The sequence below is a fragment of the Natator depressus genome, chromosome 15 (assembly GCF_965152275.1).
Source record: "Natator depressus isolate rNatDep1 chromosome 15, rNatDep2.hap1, whole genome shotgun sequence".
Lineage (NCBI taxonomy): Eukaryota > Metazoa > Chordata > Testudines > Cheloniidae > Natator > Natator depressus.
This window is the reverse complement of record NC_134248.1, coordinates 6,048,305-6,072,115: the sequence shown is the minus strand read 5'-3', so window position 1 is coordinate 6,072,115 and position 23,811 is coordinate 6,048,305. Positions and strand designations below refer to the sequence as shown.

Below are 23,811 nucleotides of genomic sequence, written 5' to 3'. Positions count from 1 at the left end.
GTGATCCATGGAAAACTCAGCCCAGAGTACCAGGCGAGGCTGCCAGTGTGCCTTGAGATGAGACCAGCCCTTTGCCCTCGCGCCTTCCGGGCTATTCCACTTGGAGCTAAATCCTTTGGTATCTCAATAAGCACCTTGGATTTTGCCCTGTAACATTATCTAGAATGATTGCAGGTTGCAGCTGTGGACACCAAGAACAAGACAGCCGTGTTCAAGGACGGATTTAAGATGGACTATAACAAACTGCTGATAGCAACCGGAAACACGTAAGCTACAAACAAACGTAATCCACCCCAAGACACATCCTACTCTTAAGAGAACCTAAGGAGCTTGCGCCTAGGGATAAAGGCCTAGACTCACAAAGGCTCTTGGGCATCCAACCCCCAAATTTAGGGCCTAAATCCCACTTTTCGGCTGCACTGTGACCCACAAAACTCCCACTGAATCCTGTAGGTGCCTCAACTCACTAGGCACCTACATTTTTTTTTCCAGTAAAAAAAATTACCTTGATGCACGTTTCTGCCTCCGGGCAGGCACAAGTTGCCTCCCTCTAGGTGTCTGGAGGCCTATCTCCCACCTGAGCCCCAGAGCAATTCATGAACTGGGGGCAGATAAGCATTTGGCCCCCTTATTTGTGTGCAGGGCCCGGCCAGGCAGGTGTGCTCAGAGCATGCCTCCCAGATTGTGCCCCTCAGGTGAGTTGGCACACAGCCCATGAGAGGGGCAGGGAAGGAGGAGCTCCCCAACTCTTAGCCCAGTGATTAGGGCATTCACCTGGGATGTGAGACCCCCCAGCTCAAGTCTCCCCCTAGTCTGATGAAAAGGAATTTGAACAGGGATCTGCCACCTCTCAGGTGCGTGCTCCAACCACTGGCCTATGGGCTATTCTCTTTTGGGGCTCCCAAACTCTCTCCTGTTGAAGCTGTGCCACTGTGGTGCAGGGAGATGGGACCCTGGCTTTCCCACATCCTGGGTGATACACTAGCTATCAGGAGAGTGAGTCTGTCTGTCTGTCTCTCTAGCCCAATGAGGAAGCGTCTGCCTCTTCACAAAACATTCCTGAGACAGCTAACTCCAAAGAGAGTTTATAGCTGAGAATCACTAGCCTCCCAGCCACCCCGACTCAGACATCTATCTCCAGGAGAGGGGCAGGGCTTAGGACACCCCTCTGGTTGGCATCTCCCATTGGCTAACTTAGTCAACTCCCTGCCTAGCATGTTAGCTTTTGTGAACCACAGTCTAAGGCACCTGTCTCTCCCCATTCAAAGCCTGGGAGCCTAACTCAGACTTTGATTTTCTAGGCACCTCAAAACACCTTTGTGAATCTAGGTCAAGCAACCTAACATGACTTAACCATTTGAATGGGGAATTTTTGTTCGCAAGAATATTTGCAAAAAAGGAAAGTGGGGATCTATGAATCCTGGTCTGAATATATGTTCACATGACTAGCCATTCAGGCTGGAAAGGTTTGTGCAGCCAAACCTGAAAACTGTGTTTTGGAGCAATCCAACCAGGAAGCAAAACCAATATCATGTTACAAGTTAGGCAGCAGGAGTTGTTAATTGTGCATAGTGACTACTAATGTACTAACTGATGACCAATGCACAGATTAAAATGTTCACAGAAGCTATTTATGAATGATGAATAAATGAGTGTAACCAAAGTATCAGTGGGTAAATCATGAGCAGAGCAGGTAGGGGTTCAAACACCTCTCTGGTTGACATCTCCCATTGGCTAGCTTAGGTGGCTCCCTGTATTTGTAATTTTCACCCCATGCATATGAAGAAGTGGGTTTTTTACCCATGAAAGCTTATGCCCAAATAAATCTGTTCGTCTTTAAGGTGCTACCAGACTCCTTGGTTTTTTTAGCATTCATGTTGTCCATGTTTACAGCTTCTAAGTTTCAGGTTTTTCAGGTTGCTCCTGCTGTTTGACTAGTTCAGAGTGATTTACTATCTACATGGCTGTGGGTAGATTTAAGTCTGTCTTTGATTGTGATTGCTGTGAGAAGTTCTTGTCAGTTAACCCAGTAACCAGCCTATCTCTGATACTTCCATGGTTTGCATTCCCAAAATCAGTTTCAGCCAATGCATGCAGGGATTTTATAAAAGATTCGAATTTTCTCTTTGTTCCTGAATTCTCTGGTGAAAACCTGCTCTTTCATAAACCACATTTTTCTGAGTTATAAAGTATGCATCAGACATAGCCAAAACTCTCTTTCATAGTCATCATTGTGACTCTTCAGTAAAGTCAAAGGATTTAAAGATATGCTCTAATGGTTTCCCCATAGCATAAATTAAAGACTATACCTGGATATCTCCAGGGTCCTGGTGGAAGCTCCATCAAAGCTAAAGTTCTCTGGAGCATTGAAGAGTGGTATGGTGATAAGATCTGACAACTTTTGTTTTGTGCCCTCTGTTTCTGCTCTCCTCTGGCACTTGATTACTTGTGATGCCCATGCCATGTACACCTTGTACTCAGTACAAGCCTGACTGCTACTAGCAAATCAGGCTTCTGTGCCAGATATGGACTATCTACAAACCTTCCTTCACAGAGAACGACACACAAGATGTGTTCACTATAAAATCCTTTAATGCATTGCCAGGAAGGAATGGCTGTTGTGAGCTTAAGGTATGTCAGATGGAGCCACCTAGTGGCTAAACAGTATGATACAGTTTAGCATTTCATTTCACAGTTTCAGAGTAGCAGCCGTGTTAGTCTGTATTCGCAAAAAGAAAAGGAGGACTTGTGGCACCTTAGAGACTAACAGATTTATTAGAGCATAAGCTTTCATGAGCTACAGCTCACTTCATTGGATGCATTCAGTGGAAAATGCAGTGGGGAGATTTATATACACAGAGAACATGAAACAATGGCTGTTACCATACACACTAAGGAGAGTGATCACCTAAGATGAGCTAATACTAGCTGGAGAGCCAGGGCGGGAGAGGGGGAGGAGGAAGAAAACCTTTTGTAGTGATAATCAAGGTGGGCCATTTCCAGCAGTTGACAAGAACGTCTGAGGAACAGTGAGGGGCAGAGGGGAATAAACATGGGGAAATAGTTTTACTTTGTGTAATGACCCATCCACTCCCAGTCTCTATTCAAGCCTAAGTTAATTGTATCCAGTTTGCAAATTAATTCCAATTCAGCAGTCTCTCATTGGAGTCTGTTTCTGAAGTCTTTTTGTTGTAATATTATGACTTTTAGGTCTGTAATCGAGTGACCAGAGAGATTGAAGTGTTCTCTGACTGGTTTATGAATGTTATAATTCTTGACATCTGATTTGTGTCCATTTAGTCTTTTATGTAGAGACTGTCCAGTTTGACCAATGTACATGGCAGAGGGGCAGTACTGGCACATGTTCTGTTATTTTCTTTGTGGGCCTGTCCTGTAGTAGGTGACTTCTGGATACTCTTCTGGCTCTGTCAATCTGTTTCTTCACTTCAGCAGGTGGGTATTGTAGTTGTAAGAATGCTTGATAGAGATCTTGTAGGTGTTTGTCTCTGTCTGAGAGGTTGGAGCAAATGCGGTTGTATCGCAGAGCTTGGCTGTAGACAATGGATCGTGTGGTGTGATCTGGGTGAAAGCTGGAGGCATGTAGGTAGGAATAGCGGTCAGTAGGTTTCCGGTATAGGGTGGTGTTTATGTGACCATCGCTTATGAGCACCGTAGTGTCCAGGAAGTGGATCTCTTGTGTGGACTGGACCAGGCTGAGGTTGATGGTGGGATGGAAATTGTTGAAATCATGGTGGAATTCCTCAAGGGCTTCTTTTCCATGGGTCCAGATGACAAAGATGTCATCAGTGTAGCGCAAGTAGAGTAGGGGCATTAGGGGACGAGAGCTGAGGAAGCGTTGTTCTAAGTCAACCATAAAAATGTTGGCATACTGTGCGGCCATGCGGGTACCCATAGCAGTGCCGCTGATTTGAAGGTATACATTGTCCCCAAACGTTAAATAGTTATGGGTGAGGACAAAGTCACAAAGTTCAGCCACCAGGTTTGCCGTGACATTATCGGGGATAGTGTTCCTGACGGCTTGTAGTCCATCTTTGTGTGGAATGTTGGTGAAGAGGGCTTCTACATCCATAGTGGCCAGGATGGTGTTTTCAGGAAGATCACTGATGGATTGTAGTTTCCTCAGGAAGTCAGTGGTGTCTCGAAGATAGCTGGGAGTGCTGGTAGTGTAGGGCCTGAGGAGGGAGTCTACATAGCCAGACAATCCTGCTGTCAGGGTGCCAATGCCAGTGCCAGATTGACAGAGCCAGAAGAGTACCCAGAAGTCACCTACTACAGGACAGGCCCAACAAAGAAAATAACAGAACGCCACTAGCCATCATCTTCAGCCCCCAACTAAAACCTCTCCAACGCATCATCAAGGATCTACAACCTATCCTGAAGGACGACCCATCACTCTCACAGATCATGGGAGACAGGCCAGTCCTTGCTTACAGACAGCCCCCCAACCTGAAGCAAATACTCACCAGCAACCACATACCTCACAACAGAACCACTAACCCTGGAACCTATCCTTGCAACAAAGCCCGTTGCCAACTGTGTCCACATATCTATTCAGGGGACACCATCATAGGGCCTAATCACATCAGCCACACTATCAGCGGCTTGTTCACCTGCACATCTACCAAAGTGATATATGCCATCATGTGCCAGCACTGCCCCTCTGCCATGTACATTGGTCAAACTGGACAGTCTCTACGTAAAAGACTAAATGGACACAAATCAGATGTCAAGAATTATAACATTCATAAACCAGTCAGAGAACACTTCAATCTCTCTGGTCTCTCGATTACAGACCTAAAAGTCGCAATATTACAACAAAAAGACTTCAAAAATAGAGAGAGACTGCTGAATTGGAATTAATTTGCAAACTGGATACAATTAACTTAGGCTTGAATAGAGACTGGGAGTGGATGTGTCATTACACAAAGTAAAACTATTTCCGCATGTTTATTCCTTCCCCCCCTACCCACCTCACACCCCCCGTTCCTCAGATGTTCTTGTCAACTGCTGGAAATGGCCCACCTTGATTTTCACTACAAAAGGTTTTCTTACCCCTCCCCCTCCACTCTCCTGCTGGTATTAGCTCATCTTAAGTGATCACTCTCCTTACAGTGTGTATGATAACACCCATTGTTTCATGTTCTCTGTGTATATAAATCTCCCCACTGCATTTTCCACTGAATGCATCTGATGAAGTGAGCTGTAGCTCACGAAAGCTTATGATCAAATAAATTTGTTAGTCTCTAAGATGCCACAAGTCCTCCTTTTCTTATTTCATAGTTTCAGTCTTAACTATTCTGTTGCTTTCATGAGTAAAGGTTGCTCCTATGAGTGTGTTTTGCAGAATTAGACCCTAATTCTGACCCTGGAAATAGGAGGACCCTGTTTCAGGATGAAAACAAATGTTGAAATACCAGAACTTCTCCGGGACAGAAATTCCATTTTCTGAATAGCTCTATATCTGAATGTGCATAGACAGCAGGAATATAAATGTGAAGTGACTTAGATATGGAGGCTTCCCAATAGATGTTATGGGCCTGAAAGTCATGATACAGAATCTAGCCCTGTACTGTAAGGCATACTAGTAGACTTACCTTTTGCGTGTATGTCCTTAACGTTCACATTTCCTGGTTTGTGAGTATTTAAATATACAACATTAACATTGCATTACCATAGCATCTGATAGCATTAGGTCTGTATAATAGCACAGTGGGACAATCCACATCAAGATATGTGGTCAAGATTGTGCCCCCTGAGATTTCCCTTTTCCCACCTCTGTGACACTATCCCGCAGCTCACTGGGCCCCACATAACTCTTACAATATTTTCCATACATACATCCCACAATAACCATGACCACCAGAAAGTTCTTAGCTTTCAGCAGAGACCCCATATGCCCTTCCTTTGGTGAAACATCATGAAGATGGTGATTGTAGGGGAAGCATGCCCATCTGGGTATGTCTTGGCTTACAGAGTAGTAACTCTGTACCCCTAGTCTGTTGCCAAACTGGGGCTGTTGGGTCCTAACACCTAACCCAGGCTTTGTGAATCCCAGTGATTTTTTTCCAGGCACCTAAAAATTAGGCAGGTGATACTCAGCATTGTCATGCCCAAGTTTCTTCAGGAATCTAGTCCCAAATGTTTATATGTTAATATATTGTTTGAAAATACTTTTAAAATCCTTTACATAAGCTCCTGGGTAAAATTTTCAAAAGCACCAAAGTTACGTAAGAGCCTAAATCCTATTTTCAGATGTAATCTAAGCCCGTATCTACCTAAGATCCCTTAGGGCTAGATCCACATAGAGACTTAGATGTCACAGAGGTGAGCATTGCAAAGCCTAATTTTTAGTTGCCTGCCACCCAGCGGACCCCTCAGACCTGAGTTAGGTGCTGTGGCAAATGGCCAACGCTACTGTGGCTCCAGGTGCTCTGATTAACCTGTAGTAACCTCTCCTTAGTCCACAGGGAATAAGGCTCTGATCATCCTGGGGCTTACATATTTCCCCTCTATCACACTTTTGCTGCCCTCTGGCCTTGCTGTATCACAGTACCCAGACTCCCTATGCAATGCAGGGGGAGAGTTAAGAGGCCTAAGAATGGGATTGGCAGACCCCAGCAAGTGGAATGGGGAGCCTCCTGAGCTAGCCAATTAGAAATGCAGAGGAGGGGTCCAAACACATGCCTTCATCTAACTTCAGGCTGGAGGAAAGTGTCTTTCTCCCCTGGGGACTCGCAGCTGTGACCCTTCTCCTGGTGCTAGGTGGCTGAGCAAGAACAGCCCTTTCTTATGGAAAAACCAGAGATAGAGTCAATAACCCAGTGGTTAGAGCACTCACATGAGCATACGGGGACGCAAGAACAAATGGATATAAACTGGTCATTGGGAAGTTTAGACTTGAAATTAGATGAAGGTTTCTAACCATCAGAGGAGTGAAGTTTTGGAATAGCCTTCCAAGGGAAGCAGTGGGGGCAAAATATCTATCTGGCTTTAAGATTAAACTCGGTAAGTTTATGGAGGAGATGGTATGAGGAGATAACATGATTTTGGTAATTAATTGATCTTTAAATGTTCATGGTAAATAGACCTAATGGCCTGTGATGGGATGTTAGATGGGGTGGGATCTGAGTACCCAGGAAAGAATTTTCTGTAGTATCTGGCTGGTGAATCTTGCCCACATGCTCAGGGTTTAGCTGATCGCCATATTTGGGGTCGGGAAGGAATTTTCCTCCAGGGCAGATTGGAAGAGGCCCTGGCGGTTTTTCGCCTTCCTCTGTAGCATGGGGCACGCGTCACTTGCTGGAGGATTCTCTGCACCTTGAAGTCTTTAAACCACGATTTGAGGACTTCAATAGCTCAGACATAGGTAAGAGGTTTTTCGCAGGGTGGGTGGGTGAGATTCTGTGGCCTGCATTGTGCAGGAGGTCGGACTAGATGATCATAATGGTCCCTTCTGACCCTAGTATCTGTGAATCTGTTCTCAAACTCTTGATGTGGAACAGGAACTTGAACGTGGGCATCTGACTTCCCAGGGGAATGCCCAAATCACCAGTCTGGGGGCTGTTTTGGGATGTCTCTTTCTCAATCTCTATTCTGCTGTGTATAAATAATGACACAGGCATTGCTGCAGCATTGGGCCCCAGAATCTGTCATTTCTCTAGTTGGTCATTATGATTCCAGCTCTTTTGGTACTGGAGATAATCTTGAAAACTGGACCAGCTGTCACTGAGGCAGGGTCCCATGCCCCATGCCTGAGTCTGCAGAAAGCCTGCAACAATAGTTCAAATATTTTAGAACTGTCTCATTCATCTCAATCAAGGTCCCTGGGACAGCTGCAGTAATTGACATTTTTTTTCAAGATGCCACCAGATTCAGCATTTCTGCTGTACAATTTGTTGTTTTGCTGCAGTGTGGCTACAATCTCTGACCCGTCCCACAGCACCAGGCCCCTTGTCACTGGCACAGATGGAGGAAGTGATTTGGGACAAACATTTATGAGAGAAAGAACCCCTTCTTGAGATCACCAGCCAATCAGTAACTGCTGGGGATCAGAAAACTTCCTCTGTGGCCACCTCTATTATGGCAATTTTACACCTACCTCTGCAACAGCGGGTAGTGGCCGGTGTCAGAGTGCCTGGCCAGAAGATCACTTGCAGTTATATTAGACAGTGTGTTGGCTCCTTGAGTCACTCTGTGCAGCACTTGCAGAGACATGTTTAGTAACAGAAAGGATGCAGATAAGAAAACCACAACTGAAACCTGACAAATTCTTTTCCTAAATGTGTGTTTTTCAGGCCCAAAGCCCTTAGCTGTAAAGGCAAAGAAGTTGAGAATGTTTTCAACATCCGAACTCCTGAAGATGCCAACCGGGTAGTGAAACTGGCCAGCAGCAAGAATGCAGTTATAGTGGGAGCCTCTTTCCTTGGTGAGATTTGGTCTTGGGCAGACCATCTCAAGAGTCCCATTCAGGGGCCTTTGGGCAGAATTTTCCCTTTGAGATGTGATATTATAGTTTTCTTTATAATTCCCCATTTTCCACATGGGTAATTAACCGCTGGAACAATTTACCTAGGGAAGTAGTGGAGTCTCTGTCCCTTGAAATCTTTAAATCAATATGTCTCTCTAAAAGATCTGCTCTAGCTCAGTCAGACATTATTAGACTGGATGCAGGAATCGCTGGATGAAATTTGATGTCATGTGTTATTCATGAGGTCAGACCTTAACATCTATTAATCCTATTTTTGACCTATGCCTAGCCCTTGAATTTTCTTGTGATCTTTTTGGCCAGAATAATCTATTGTAGATCCTTAAAAGATATAGCTAGTTCATGAAGCTAGTGAATTTTCTGGGCTGTTTTATTTTTTGTATGCAGACACATGACATCCTTTAAATGAAAAATTCCCTTCTTATGACTCATTTGTGGCTATTGCCACAATTGTCTACTTGTATTGGTAACATTTCATTTTATTCAGGTTCTTATAATACTTCTTGAATACTCACAGACAGAGGGGGTTACTCATTATGAATTAAGATGGATTTAATAAATAACAAAGATTGTCGTCATGACTTCAGACATAATGGTCTTATAAGCAGAGAAATATCGAGTCGGAGTAGGGGATGTGATATTGCCACTGCATAAAACACCAGTGAGACCAGCCCTGAAATACCATGTCCATTTAAAAGGGATGTTAACAACTGGAAAGAGTTCAGAGAAGTACTATGAGAGAGATTAACTGGCTGGAAAACATGCCTTACTGCAAGAGGCTAAAGCAGCTCAAGTTGAGGTTTGCAGTGACTTGTGCTCCTAACTAACGGTGGCATTGCTGAAAATCCCATCCCATCCTTGTCCAAGAGCAGGTTAAGAGGTGAGTTCGTCACAGTCCAGAAGTACCTACATGGAGAGAATAATTTTTTAATCTAGCAGATAAAGGCACACCAAGATCCAAGGCTGGAATATGAATGTAGACAAATTCAAAAGGGAAATAAACCAAGCTGCAAATTTTTAACATCTTCTTTGATATCTCCCTATAAGGCAGGTTTTCCAGACCTCTGATGGTTCTTGTAGCTCTTTCCTGACCCCTTCCAATTTTTCAACATCCTTTTTGAAGTGTGAATACCAGAACTGGACGCAGTATCCAGCAATGGTCTTGCTAATGCTGCATACAGAGGTAATAAACCCTCCCTACTCAATATTCCTCTCTTTGTACATCCAAAGATTGTGTTAGTCCTTTTATAGTCACAGAAGTGCACTGGGAGCTTTTATTCAAACTGGTCTCCACCATGGCCTCTAAGTCCTCTGAGTCACTACTTTCTAGGATACAGCCCTCCCGACCTCAACTTGTAAATTAATTTAATTAATTGTCTAGAAGACTGAACAATTAGGCTGACCAGTCTATGGACTGCATGCACATATTGGATACTTATTGTTTGGGTCAGTTTCCTGGTTTCAAGATGTAATCCATCCAGTCAGGAAGCAGAAACTATAACATGCAACTTCGGTGACCAATCACAAACTGCAAATCGTCAAAGTGAACAATTCACAAACAACGGATAGGTTGAAAATGTCTTGGCCAGGCTATTTGAACAGTGCTTCCAAATAACAAACACGTTCCCAGACATCGGGATTGGTTCATGACTAGAAAAAAAGAGCTAAATTCACAATGACTCTTATTTGCAATGTATAATTCAGTAAGCTTGACTATGATCCCAGCCACAGAGTGTATGCTCCTCCTAGTTCTTCTATTCATAATGTTACGGTTTTAAATGAGAGAGACAAGGTGGGTGTGGTAATATTTTTATTGAACCAACTTCTGCGGGTGAGAGACACGAGCTTTCACTCTCCACAGAGCTCTGCTTCAGGCTTGTGGAGTTTGAAAGCTTGTCTATTTCACCCACAGAAGTTGATCCAATAAAAGATGTTACCACACCCACCTTGTCTCTCATATCCCAGGACCAGCATGTCTACATCACCACTGCAAGCAGTGATGGTTTTCAATGACCATTTACTAAGTATATTACAGTGCATCACTTCAGTCTTCAAATCCTTTTTGTGGCTTCTTCCTTGTAAGAATTTCACAAATAAATAATTGGTCTTGGGGTGAAGAACAATCACTATGAAACCCTTTGGCGAGCAGAAGGTTTGGTTTCTGCCCAACCTATGAATACACTTAATATCCCAAAATAGCAATTCCAGTTCCCATCACAGGGAATCAGGCTGCTTGAGGCAACCCAAGTCATGCTGAGCCACAATTATCATTATTCATACCAGCAGTAGTCCTCAAATTGCAATCATACCAGAAACCCCAGTAAGGATCAGATCCTGACAGTGCTAGGAGGGAAGGGGTGACGTTACACATGTATAACAAAAAGATGGTCACTGACCCCAGTGCTTACAATAGACTGAGCGAGCGGAAAACGTTCTTCATACCATCTGCAGTGTATCCTTCTGCTGAGCCCAAAAGCAGCTGCTCATGCCGTGGCAGCTGTTCCCAGCCCTGAAAGGGTGAATTGAAAGTTCTCACATCTCTAGCCACCACCTGACAGCTCTTGAATTCAGCTCCAGAGACCTCACTGAAATGCAGGGAGTGGTGCGCGCTGTCTCTGACCTGCTTCTCTTCCCCAGGGATGGAAGTGGCAGCCTACCTCACAGAGAAGGCCCATTCTGTGTCTGTGGTTGAGCTGGAAGAAGTGCCTTTCATGAAGTTCTTTGGGGAGAAGGTTGGCCAAGCTCTCATGAAGGTGATTATGACTTACCAGTCTCTTAGAGGATTGTTTTGGATCAAGCAAGCAGGTTAGTGACCCTGATTCCTGCTGTGCGGAGGACAGCTGTGTACGTCTTACCTCCCTGCTGGCACTACCAGTTAATCGTATCATTGTGTTTGGTTTATTTAATGTATGAAATGAGAATACAGTGTTCTGATGCTATAAAGTGATGCATGGTGGTTGACACCTAAAAGAAAACATTGGTCATATCCTCCCCCATTGGCCTAATTGCAATATCCTCAAGTATTTTGTGTTCCTACACTGCAAAATTATGATACCCCACTAGGCAGGCGAGATGCAGAGATGCTCAGAGAGCCCGTTTTCAGTGCACCCTCAAGCCAAGGTGAGAGCTGTAGCTCAAGAGGGAGGGAATGGGATTGGGATTGTGGAGGAAAAGTCAGAGAAACCAGAAGCTGGTGGTAGCTCCAGAGCGTAAGGACTTTTGTCCCTCTCTTGTTGCACAGATGTTTGAAAACAACAGGGTGAAGTTCTACATGCAGACTGAAGTGTCTGAGCTGCGGGAGCAGGAGGGCAAGGTACAGTGGCTGGTGCTCCACAGGAGCTGAGCATTGTGGGGCTAAGGGAATGGGACTGGGGGCCAGACTGCGCCTGACCTGTGCATGAGTGTGGGAAGGACAGGGAGAGTGTGAGGAGCTCAAAGGAGTGCAGGAACCATTCCCAACCTGCATCCTAGGAGCATCTGTGACTCCAAAGTGGGTGAAGAGAGCCGGCGAGGAGGCCAGGCTATGCCCCCCAGCTCCACCTCCTCCCAGCCTGTGGAGTGAACTGGGTTCAAATTAAATATAGCGATCACTACGAGCCTCCAGTAATTATGGGCTGAGGGATTCTTCTGTTTTTGGTGATTCCACACTGTACACTGCTGAGACAGGGCTTATCCTGTGACATCACTCAGAGGGACCAAATGCCCTTTGTGCAATCAGGGTGCCTAGCCCATCCGTTAATGAAATACTGCATGAGAAAAGCACAGAGAAATTAGCAATGCCAGAAATCAAGTTGCCCGTGCAGTCCTAATTTGGCCCCCTTTGTGTGCATGCCCAGAGAAGTCCAGAGGTCGGTCTGTCAGAGGTGGGTTCGGACTTGCATTGCTGGTTCATTGTTTCTTCTCGCTTCTGTTCTATTAAATTCACATTCTCTCATCACACCCACCAGCATGTCTGTGAGGGCAACAGACATCTCAGCCCGCTGTATTTTTGTGACTGGATTTTACTGTGGAGAGATTTCAATTCTGGGGGTCTGGACAGCAGTTAGGATCTAGGATGGCTGGTGAGCACCAGCCAAAGGAGAGGTTGGTGTGACATAGATCATGCATTACCACTGTGTGTCATTAGGGACTAAGAATCCTGCATAGCTACAGGGTTTACAATAGGAAGACAAGAGTGAGAATCCTGCAGGATGATCTCTTCATTGAAGCAGAATTACAAATGAGTCATTTCCCCTTATTTCATGAACTGGAGTGAGATTCCAACTCAGCTGGGTACTGCTAGGTTCTTTTTTTGTCCTTAAAGTAACCATGAGTTTCATCTGTGTCCCCTAAAGCTTAAGGAAGTTGTCCTGAAGAGTGGCAAAGTCCTCCGTGCAGATGTCTGTGTCATCGGCATAGGTAAATGAACCCTAATGTGCAAAGCTTCAGCGTTTGGCAGCAATGTGGCTTCTGCTTCCCCAGATAGAGGCGAGAGCTTGGGCTGGGAATGCTGATAGCTACACTATAAGAGTGCCACATTGTAGCCATGAATCATAGGAACATAAAACTGGTAGGGACCTCCTGGGTCAATGAGTCCAGCCCTTTGCAACCATCAAATCCACCATCAACACCCGAACAAGGGGAACCTTTTCAGCTGGTGGTTAATTGATCCTTGCCAAAGGGATGTGAAGAGAACAGTGAGAAATCGCTGTGTCAAACTCCCTTGTTATAACCTTGGTAGGTAATAGTAACTTGATGTTTCCCTCAACATTTTTCATGTGATTTTTGTTTTCAGGAAAACATTCATTTAATTTCAAATTGATCTTTTTATTTGATTCATTTTTTTTCTTTACAGTCTGATGTGGTAGAATGGATGTTGTGTAGAGTATTTTTCCCTTTTTCTTCTCTATAATTTTCCAAACCATCTTGAGCTTTGGAAGAGTCACCAAGTGACAGCCTTCCATTTCCCTTTTTGCTGCCTGTTGACTTTTCCAAAGTTGGTGAAGTTTTGAAAAGTGAGAATGAAAAAAGGAAAATGGGGGGGAGAAAAAGGAGAAAAGAAGGGGGAAAATGATCTGTAATGCAGAGAAACAGAGGAGAGCCCTCTTTGACATGGTTGTTGTCAAGGTTCCTCCCCCACTCTGAACTCTAGGGTACAGATGTGGGGACCTGCATGAAAAACCTCCTAAGCTTATCTTTACCAGCTTAGGTCAAAACTTCCCCAAGGTACAAAATATTCCACCCTTTGTCCTTGGATTGGCCGCTACCACCACCAAACAAATACTGGTTACTGGGGAAGAGCTGTTTGGACACGTCTTTCCCCCCAAAATACTTCCCAAAATCTTGCAGCCCACTTCCTGGACAAGGTTTGGTAAAAAGCCTCACCAATTTGCCTAGGTGACTACAGACCCAGACCCTTGGATCCTAAGAACAATGAACAATCCTCCCAACACTTGCACCCCCCCTTTCCTGGGAAATGTTGGATAAAAAGCCTCACCAATTTGCATAGGTGACCACAGACCCAAACCCTTGGATCTGAGAACAATGAAAAAGCATTCAGTTTTCTTACAAGAAGACTTTTAATAAAAATAGAAGTAATTAGAAATAAGAAATCCCCCCTGTAAAATCAGGATGGTAGATACCTTACAGGGTAATTAGATTCAAAACATAGAGAACACCTCTAGGCAAAACCTTAAGTTACAAAAAAGATACACAGACAGAAATAGTTATTCTATTCAGCACAATTCTTTTCTCAGCCATTTAAAGAAATCATAATCTAACACGTACCTAGCTAGGTTACTTACTAAAAGTTCTAAGACTCCATTCCTGGTCTATCCCCGGCAAAGACAGAATATAGACAGACACACAGACCCTTTGTTTCTCTCCCTCCTCCCAGCTTTTGAAAGTATCTTGTCTCCTCATTGGTCATTTTGGTCAGGTGCCAGCGAGGTTACCTTTAGCTTCTTAACCCTTTACAGGTGAGAGGAGATTTCCTCTGGCCAGGAGGGATTTTAAAGGGGTTTACCCTTCCCTTTATATTTATGACAGTTGTGCAACTGGATGCTCTCATAAAAAAACAACCTTCGACACAAACTTCCTCATGGCTGGACTTTACTAAAACTAGACAAGCCATTTACAACACACACTTTGCTTCTCTACAAAAGAAAAAGGACACTAAATTTATCTAAACTACTACATGCCACAAGGGTCCACAGCAATGGTTCCCTTATCCCACCCAGCAATATTGTTAATCTATCCAACTATACTCTTAACCCAGCAGAAGAATCTGTCCTATCTCGGGGCCTCTCCTTCTGTCCCTCCACCCCCACGAACATGATACAGTTCTGTGGTGATCCAGAATCCTATTTTCGACGTCTCCGACTCAAGGAATATTTCCAACACGCCTCTGAACAACATACTAATCCACAGAGACCTTCCTACCAACACTACAAAAAGAAGGATTCTGGGAGAACTCCTCCTGAAGGTCGAAACAGCAGACTAGACTTCTACATAGAGTGCTTCAGCCGACGTGCACGGGCTGAAATTGTGGAAAAGCAGCATCACTCGCCCCATAACCTCAGCCATGCAGAGCACAATGCCATCCACAGCCTCAGAAACAACTCTGACATCATAATCAAAAAGGCTGACAAAGGAGGTGCTGTTGTCATCATGAATAGGTCGGAATATGAACAAGAGGCTGCTCGGCAGCTCTCCAACACCACTTTCTACAAGCCATTACCCTCTGATCCCACTGAGGGTTACCAAAAGAAACTACAGCATTTGCTCAAGAAACTCCCTGAAAAAGCACAAGAACAAATCCGCACAGAGACACGCCTGGAACCCCGAGCAGGGGTATTCTATCTGCTACCCAAGATCCACAAACCTGGAAATCCTGGGCACCCCATCATCTCAGGCATTGGCACCCTGACAACAAGATTGTCTGGCTATGTAGACTCCCTCCTCAGGCCCTACGCTACCAGCACTCCCAGCTATCTTCAAGACACCACTGACTTCCTGAGGAAACTACAATCCATCAGTCTTCCTGAAAACACCATCCTGGCCACTATGGATGTAGAAGCCCTCTACATCAACATTCCACACAAAGATGGACTACAAGCCATCAGGAACACTATCCCCGATAATGTCACGGCAAACCTGGTGGCTGAACTTTGTGACTTTGACCTCACCCATAACTATTTAACGTTTGGGGACAATGTATACCTTCAAATCAGCGGCACTGCTATGAGTACCCGCATGGCCGCACAGTATGCCAACCTTTTTATGGCTGACTTAGAACAACGCTTCCTCAGCTCTCGTCCCCTAATGCCCCTACTCTACTTGCGCTATATTGATGACATCTTCATCATCTGGACCCATGGAAAAGAAGCCCTTGAGGAATTCCACCATGATTTCAACATTTTCCATCCCACCATCAACTTCATCCTGGACCAGTCCACACAAGAGATCCACTTCCTGGACACTACAGTGCTAATAAACGATGGTCACATAAACACCACCCTATACCGGAAACCTACTGACCGCTATTCCTACCTACATGCCTCCAGCTTTCACCCAGACCACACCACACGATCCATTGTCTACAGCTAAGCTCTACGACACCACCGCATTTGCTCCAACCCCTCAGACAGAGACAAACACCTACAAGATCTCTATCAAGCATTCTTACAACTACAATACCCACCCGCTGAAGTGAAGAAACAGATTGACAGAGCCAGAAGAGTACCCAGAAGTCACCTACTACAGGACATGCCTAACAAAGAAAATAACAGAACGCCACTAGCCCCCAACTAAAACCCCTCCAACGCATTATCAAGGATCTACAACATATCCTGAAGGACGACCCATCACTCTCACAAATCTTGGGAGACAGGCCAGTCCTTGCCTACAGACAGCCCCCCAACCTGAAGCAAATACTCACCAGCAACCACACACCACACAACAGAACCACTAACCCAGGAACCTATCCTTGCAACAAAGCCCGTTGCCAACTGTGCCCACATATCTATTCAGGGAACACCATCATAGGGCCTAATCACATCAGCCACACTATCAGCGGCTCGTTCACCTGCACATCTACCAATGTGATATATGCCATCATGTGCCAGCAATGCCCCTCTGCCAAGTACATTGGTCAAACTGGACAGTCTCTACGTAAAAGACTAAATGGACACAAATCAGATGTCAAGAATTATAACATTCATAAACCAGTCGGAGAACACTTCAATCTCTCTGGTCACTCGATTTCTGACCTCAAAGTGACTATCCTTCAACAAAAAAACTTCGAAAACAGACTCCAACGAGAAACTGCTGAATTAGAATTAATTTGCAAATTGGATACAATTAACTTAGGCTTGAATAGAGACTGGGAGTGGTTGAGTCATTATGCTAAGTGAAACTATTTCCCCTTGTTTATTCCTCCCTCCCCCCCCCCCCCCGTTCCTCAGACGTTCTTGTTAATTCCTGGAAATGTGCTGGAAATGGCCCACCTTGATTATCACTTCAAAAGGTTTTCTCTCCCCCCACCCCACTCTCCTGCTGGTAATAGCTCATCTTAAGTGATCACTCTCCTTACAATGTATATTTTTTCATGGTCTGTGTGTATATAAAATCTCCTCACTGTACTTTCCACTTTATGCATCCGATGAAGTGAGCTGTAGCTTACGAAAGCTTATGCTCAAATAAATTGGTTAGTCTCTAAGGTGCCACAAGTACACCAAGGAAAGTGTGGGCCCCTTACTAAATGAGGGAGGCAACCTAGTGACAGAGGATGTGGAAAAAGCTAATGTACTCAATGCTTTTTTTGCCTCTGTCTTCACGAACAAGGTCAGCTCCCAGACTACTGCACTGGGCAGCACAGCATGGGGAGGAGGTGGCCAGCCCTCTGTGAAGGAAGAAGTGGTTCAGGACTATTTAGAAAAACTGGATGTGCACAAGTCCATGGGGCCGGATGCGTTGCATCCGAGAGTGCTAAAGGAATTGGCGGATGTGATTGCAGAGCCATTGGCCATTATCTTTGAAAACTCATGGCAATCGGGGGTAGTCCTGGAAGATTGGAAAAAGGCTAATGTAGTGCCCATCTTTAAAAAAGGGAAGAAGGAGGATCCTGGGAACTACAGGCTAGTCAGCCTCACCTCAGTCCCCGGAAAAATCATGGAGCAGGTCCTCAAGGAATCAATTCTGAAGCACTTAGACGAGAGGAAAGTGATCAGGAACAGTCAGCATGTATTCACCAAGGGCAAGTCATGCCTGACTAATCTAATTGCCTTCTATGATGAGATAACTGGTTCTGTGGATGAAGGGAAAGCAGTGGACGTGTTATTCCTCGACTTTAGCAAAGCTTTTGACACGGTCTCCCACAGTATTCTTGCCAGCAAGTTAAAGAAGTATGGGCTGGATGGATGCACTACAAGGTGGGTAGAAAGTTGGCTAGATTGTCGGGCTCAACGGGTAGTGATCAATGGCTCCATGTCTAGTTGGCAGCCGGTATCTAGCGGAGTGCCCCAAGGGTCGGTCCTGGGGCTGGTTTTGTTCAATATCTTCATTAATGATCTGGAGGATGGTGTGGATTGCACCCTCAGCAAGTTTGCGGATGACACTAAACTGGGAGGAGTGATAGATACGCTGGAGCGTAGGGATAGGATACAGAGGGACCTAGACAAATTGGAGGATTGGGCCAAAAGAAATCTGATGAGGTTCAACAAGGACAAGTGCAGAGTCCTGCACTTAGGACGGAAGAACCCCATGCACCGCTACAGACTAGGGACCGAATGGCTAGGAAGCAGTTCTGCAGAGAAGGACCTAGGGGTGACAGTGGACGAGAAGCTGGATATGAGTCAGCAGTGTGCCCTTGTTGCCAAGAAGGCCAATGGCATTTTGGGGTGTATAAGTAGGGGCATTGCCAGCAGATCGAGGGACGTGATCGTTCTCCTCTATTCGACATTGGTGAGGCCTCATCTGGAGTACTGTGTCCAGTTTTGGGCCCCACACTACAAGAAGGATGTGGAGAAATTGGAGAGAGTCCAGCGAAGGGCAACAAAAATGATTAGGGGACTGGAACACATGAGTTATGAGGAGGGGCTGAGGGAACTGGGATTGTTTAGTCTACGGAAGAGAAGAATGAGGGGGGATTTGATTGCTGCTTTTAACTACCTGAAAGGTGGATCCAAAGAGGATGGATCTAGACTATTCTCAGTGATAACAGATGACAGGACAAGGAGTAATGGTCTCAAGTTGCAGTGGGGGAGGTTTAGGTTGGATATTAAGAAAAACTTTTTCACTAGGAGGGTGGTGAAACACTGGAATGCGTTACCTAGGGAGGTGGTGGAATCCCCTTCCTTAGAAGTTTTTTAGGTCAGGCTTGACAAAGCCCTGGCTGGGATGATTTAGTTGGGGTTGGTCCTGCTCTGGGCAGGGGGTTGGACTAGATGGCCTCCAGAGGTCCCTTCCAACTCTGTTATTCTATGATTCTTTTCTTTTTGCGAATACAGACTAACACGGCTGCTACTCTGAAACCTGCCATTTTAATGATCGTTTGGCACTTAGATACCATCACTTTTGAAATATTTGTGATAGATAGAGAAACAGACTAAAACTATTCTCAAGCATTGATAAGACTCCCCCAATTCAACACCCTTATGAATTTTAAACTTGAAGTGCATTAAAACATGATAATATTCATTGTGTAGTATGTAGAGTCCAATACTTGGTGGTTCTCAAACTTTTCCATAACAAGACCCCCGACCGCTGTTCTAGGACTCCCACAAAACCCTTCTCTCATTTAACTAGGCAGTAACTATTGACATAATGTACTTGTGCGTCATTTTGTACAAATTAGGCAGTCGAGATGGCCTAGCTTTTATTTCCCCTCTTTTATTTGCATTTTGTATCGATATTTTAAAAAGCTACAACCAAAAACATTTTAAGATTAAAAATCATGGCTGGCACTTTGGGTGCTCTGTTTATGGCCATGCTTCGGGTTCAGGGAGCTATGCCACCTCCTTGTGCTCTCCTTCTGGACAAAGCCTCAGTCCTGCAGGTGCACTCCATGAAGGTGACCCCTCTGCCCATGTGGAACTCGTTGCAGGATGGGGGCTTGAACGTACAAGCCAGGCAAAGGTTAGAGGGGGAGGGATAGTCTACAAGCACAGTGATCACCACGGATGGGTGGCAATCAACGTGTTAGCGCCACTTTTCGAAGGAAATTGTTCTGATATTTTTTAAAATTTGTATATTGAGTGGGGTGAGTTAATTGGAGCACAGGAGTCTGGAAGGGAAGGACAGTACTGCGGAGGAGGGCAAACAGGGACAGAAGGAGCGCTCTCCATGTGCCATCTGATAAGAACAGAGTTACCTGGTTTCCAAATGCAGCTGCACAAGTTGTACATATTCTAATCAGTTTATCCCTAGGTCTGTGCATTTCGCTTCTGCCAAATCCTCCCCATCCTTTGAACTTGGCCAACAAGGCTCTGAAGCCCCCTGTCAATCATTCATTTGCTCCCCCCTCTGGCACCCAGCACAGCTGCATTTGTGAGACCCAACAGAAGCTGTTAACTGAGCAGCACCTGGTATCATGGAACTGAACTGACATTGGAGGAGAGTGATTGCTGGCATTAGCAGGTCCTTTCTCGCTCTGACATCTGTTTTCATGAGAGAGCCAGTATTTGGGAGTCAGACCCACTTACACCACGTCCTTTGACTTTCTGGCAGGTGCAAGTCCAGCAACAGGATTTCTGAAGCAGAGCGGCATTAACATTGATTCCAAAGGCTTCATTGTCGTCAACAAGGTAAATACTGTCAAAGCACTGACTGTTGCAAGGCCCTACGCAGGCTCTGAAGGTAGGTGTGGAGACAGCCATATAGCGGAGGAGTGGGAGCAAATCCAGAGTTAAGGTTGTAGTGCAGTAGCTGTTTAGAGCCAAATTTTCAAAGTAATCTGCCTACACATGTGTATTTTAGAGTATCTTGAAAATTGCTGTAGCTCACTAAGGGCATGGTTAGACTATGTGGGATAAATATGGGGTCATTTAGCTAAGGGATTCTTGAGTAGCCCCAAAGTGAGTGGTTTAAGATTAATAGATTCTTATGAATATTGACTCACAATAAAATTGCGCGAGAGGATGCGATTTTGGCCCCTGCTGTGGACTGTCCCATGAGGATGTGAAAAGCTTGAGACATCAAATGATTTTGGGGATGCAAAATGAGAAGAAAATAGAGAGGGAGAGCTCCCACCCCTTCTCACAAATTCCTGGAGTGTATCGGCAGTTGCACAAAAGTACACACCCAGTAACCAAGAGGTCTACTCACAGAACGTACTCTAACTGCTATTAATGTTTCTGTGCCATGCAGAACCCTCACTGTGTTACTGTAGCCTTGGAGGCTGACTCGAATGCACCCATTTCACAGAGCCAGGGTAGAACCCAGGACCCAGATCCTCTAAAGTATTTAGACTTCTAACTCCCATCAACTTCAATGGGAAACACCTTTGAGGACCTGGGTCTATGTCTCTCATATGACCAAGCCAACTCTCATCCACTTTGCCACACAGTCTTCAAAAAGCAGCCTGCCAAATCAGATGCGTGTATAACCCACAATAACAATATGATTCTGCAGTGGTGACCCTCTAGAACAGGGGTGGGCAACCTGTGGCACGTGTGCCGAAGGCAGCATGCGAGCTGATTGTCAGGGGCACTCTCACTGACTGGGTCCTGGCCACCTGTCGGGGGGGCTCTGCATTTTAATTTAATTTTAAATGAAGCTTCTTAAACATTTTAAAAACCTTATTTACTTTACATACAACAATAGTTTAGTTATATGTTATAGACTTATAGAAAGAGACCTTCTAAAAACATTAAAATGTATTACTGGCACGCAAAACCTTAAATTAGAGTGAATAAATGAAGACTCAGCACAGCACTTCTGAAAGGTTGCCGACCCCTGCTCTAGAAGTTATACCACGGATCAAGGTTTATGGCTGTACTGCTCATTGTGTGTTATGTGATGTGGTTTTGAGCTCAAGTGGCAAGGGCTTGTGCTTCTGCAGCCGGAGGTTCTGGGTTCAGTCATCACAGACAACCGACACAGAAGCATTGTTACCTTTGGCGATGCTATCTGAACCATGCTCGCATAAACAGGAAGACACACCTAGAATCTTGATGCCTAGTGTCCCTCTGCACTCTCAAATCCTGTGTAACAAAGTGTGATTGTGACTCCCTACATGGCCCACACAGAGAGCAGTAGCATTTATACACTCCCCTTCCCCCCCAAGAACCACCGCCCATTGCTCCTGTAGGTGAGGTGAAAAAGGTCTGTGCTGTGAAGATGAAGGTTGTGGGTCAAACCTAGTTAGTGACCCCTGTGAGCGTAAAAAGACATCTTTATGTATAAAAGTTCACCATCAGCAGGAACAGGACAGGTTCACTGTCTCTGCGAAGGTACTGATATTAGGACTGTTCCTATGGCATGGTATGGTTTTGCAAAACATCTCGTAGTGCTGACACTAGAGACTGTGGGGGAGGCTGAGTTCCAGATGCCCAGGGCCTGCTATCCTTTCATCCAGTGAGCCTGATGTGGGTACAGCTGGCAAAGGAGAAGTGGGAGTAATGTATTGGGGTGTAGATGGGGAAGCAAATTCTTTTCTCTCTCTTTCTCATCCCTTCCCTTCTCCTCTAGTCCTTGGATTCTTTTTGCCTGATTTGGCTCAGTGTTGTAACCATGGTGACATCACCGACCACTCCACTGAGCTGAGTACTTGCGGGACCTGTGCTTTGCTCGTGCTGGGAGGTGGGGGAAGGCGAGAGGCAGGCGTGCTTATGGAGGTGACCAGTATAGTCCAAATCCAGTGAGTCTTGCCATCCAAGTAAGGGTAGAGTAGTGGCTACATACAATTCTGCACACTCAGTCTGTGGGGGTGACACCTTGTTTGTTGCTATGTCTAAGTCAGCAGCATGAAGCTGCTGCTGACCCTGAACTTATAACGCCAATTGCAGCGTAATCACCGGTGGTGCTTGTGGTTAGATTTTCGGCTGCGTGTGTGTTCCCTCTGTGCGCTGCCCCAGCTCTGCGCAGTTAGCTGGCACAGCAGACCTCGAGCAAACGCCCAATGACCACAAAATCCATTAAGGTGCAAAGGCACTTGGTCAGGTTTATTGTCAATGAAGCACGGTCCTAGCTCTCCAGATCAATGTCTACAGTTACACTAGCACATGTATGCTCGTGACAATGGATACAGCTCAGTGTATGGCGGGACTTTCCATTCCCCCCTCAGCTGGCCTGCCTCTTGCTCACAACTTGACTTTATATCAGCAAAGTTTTGACTACTTTAGCCCAGGCCTCAGGTCTCTGATACATGGGCTTATGTTTCAGGCCCTCTCCCTACTACAGTGCTAATGGCCCCTTGCTTCCTTTCAGATGATGCAGACCAACACCCCAGGAGTTTTTGCAGCTGGTGATGCTGTCACATTTCCACTGGCCTTGCGTAACAACAAGAAGGTGAACATCCCTCACTGGCAGATGGCACATATGCATGGTGGGTGTATTTCAGTCCCTTCGCTTTAGGGCTCCTGAACTACTTAGGGACAAGCGCATCTTGAAGATGGCCAGCCAGACCTGGCTAGATAGAGAGGCAGTTGGGGAATGGGGATTTATTATTCACCATTCACTTGACTGTTCAGTATTATCCTTCATTATTCCTTCATGGGTTGTTTGTCCTAGATTGGCCAGTAGTCCTTACCCAATGGGGTTTTTTCAGATTTGAAGGTATTTAGGTACCTACTGATGCAAATAGGTGCCTAGTGGGACTTAATAAAGCACGTAACCTAGTTGAGTCCCTAACTCCCATTGCAGTGCTTGTAAATCTGACTAGGTGCCCACCTTCCTCTTTAGGCCCCCAGATACAGCTCTATACCTTAGCTGTGCAAGCCAGGAATTTTTCCGTGATGCCTTTAGCTTCCTGCCATAGCACAATCCTTCATGGAGCGCCCTCCTGCAGCAGGCTGTGGCATGACAGGCACAGTTTCCTTCCTTAAGAGTCCCCAGTAACTTCACACAAGCTTTCTTGCCTCAATAATACCCCTCCTTGGGGCCAGTTTATTATCAAAACATAGTGCAAATCAGTCCATAATCAAAAGTCCCCCACATAGTCCATATCACTGCAGTGCATGTAGTCCTTAAAACCCTGCTCTTTCCAGCAGGAACTTCACCTCGCTGCTGGGACTCATACTGCAGTGTCTTCCACTACATCTCTGCTCCTTGTCAGTCCCCTTCTGGCCCTCTGCCAGGACAGCCACCCCATTCCTTCCAGCTGGAGC

At 45.4% G+C, this 23,811-nt stretch overlaps 1 protein-coding gene across 4 annotated transcripts in view; it reads left to right on the top strand.

Moving 5' to 3' along the window:
- Nucleotides 1-23,811, top strand: part of AIFM3 (AIF family member 3) — a 124,773-nt gene that overhangs the window by 73,131 nt on the left and 27,831 nt on the right. For all 4 annotated transcript variants that reach the window (XM_074972590.1, XM_074972588.1, XM_074972589.1 and 1 more), the window contains exons 10-16: nt 175-266; nt 8,316-8,446; nt 11,144-11,259; nt 11,748-11,819; nt 12,841-12,904; nt 20,213-20,289; nt 22,913-23,030. In XM_074972590.1, coding sequence (XP_074828691.1) covers nt 175-266; nt 8,316-8,446; nt 11,144-11,259; nt 11,748-11,819; nt 12,841-12,904; nt 20,213-20,289; nt 22,913-23,030 — 670 coding nt within the window. The remainder of the gene's footprint in view (nt 1-174; nt 267-8,315; nt 8,447-11,143; nt 11,260-11,747; nt 11,820-12,840; nt 12,905-20,212; nt 20,290-22,912; nt 23,031-23,811) is intronic.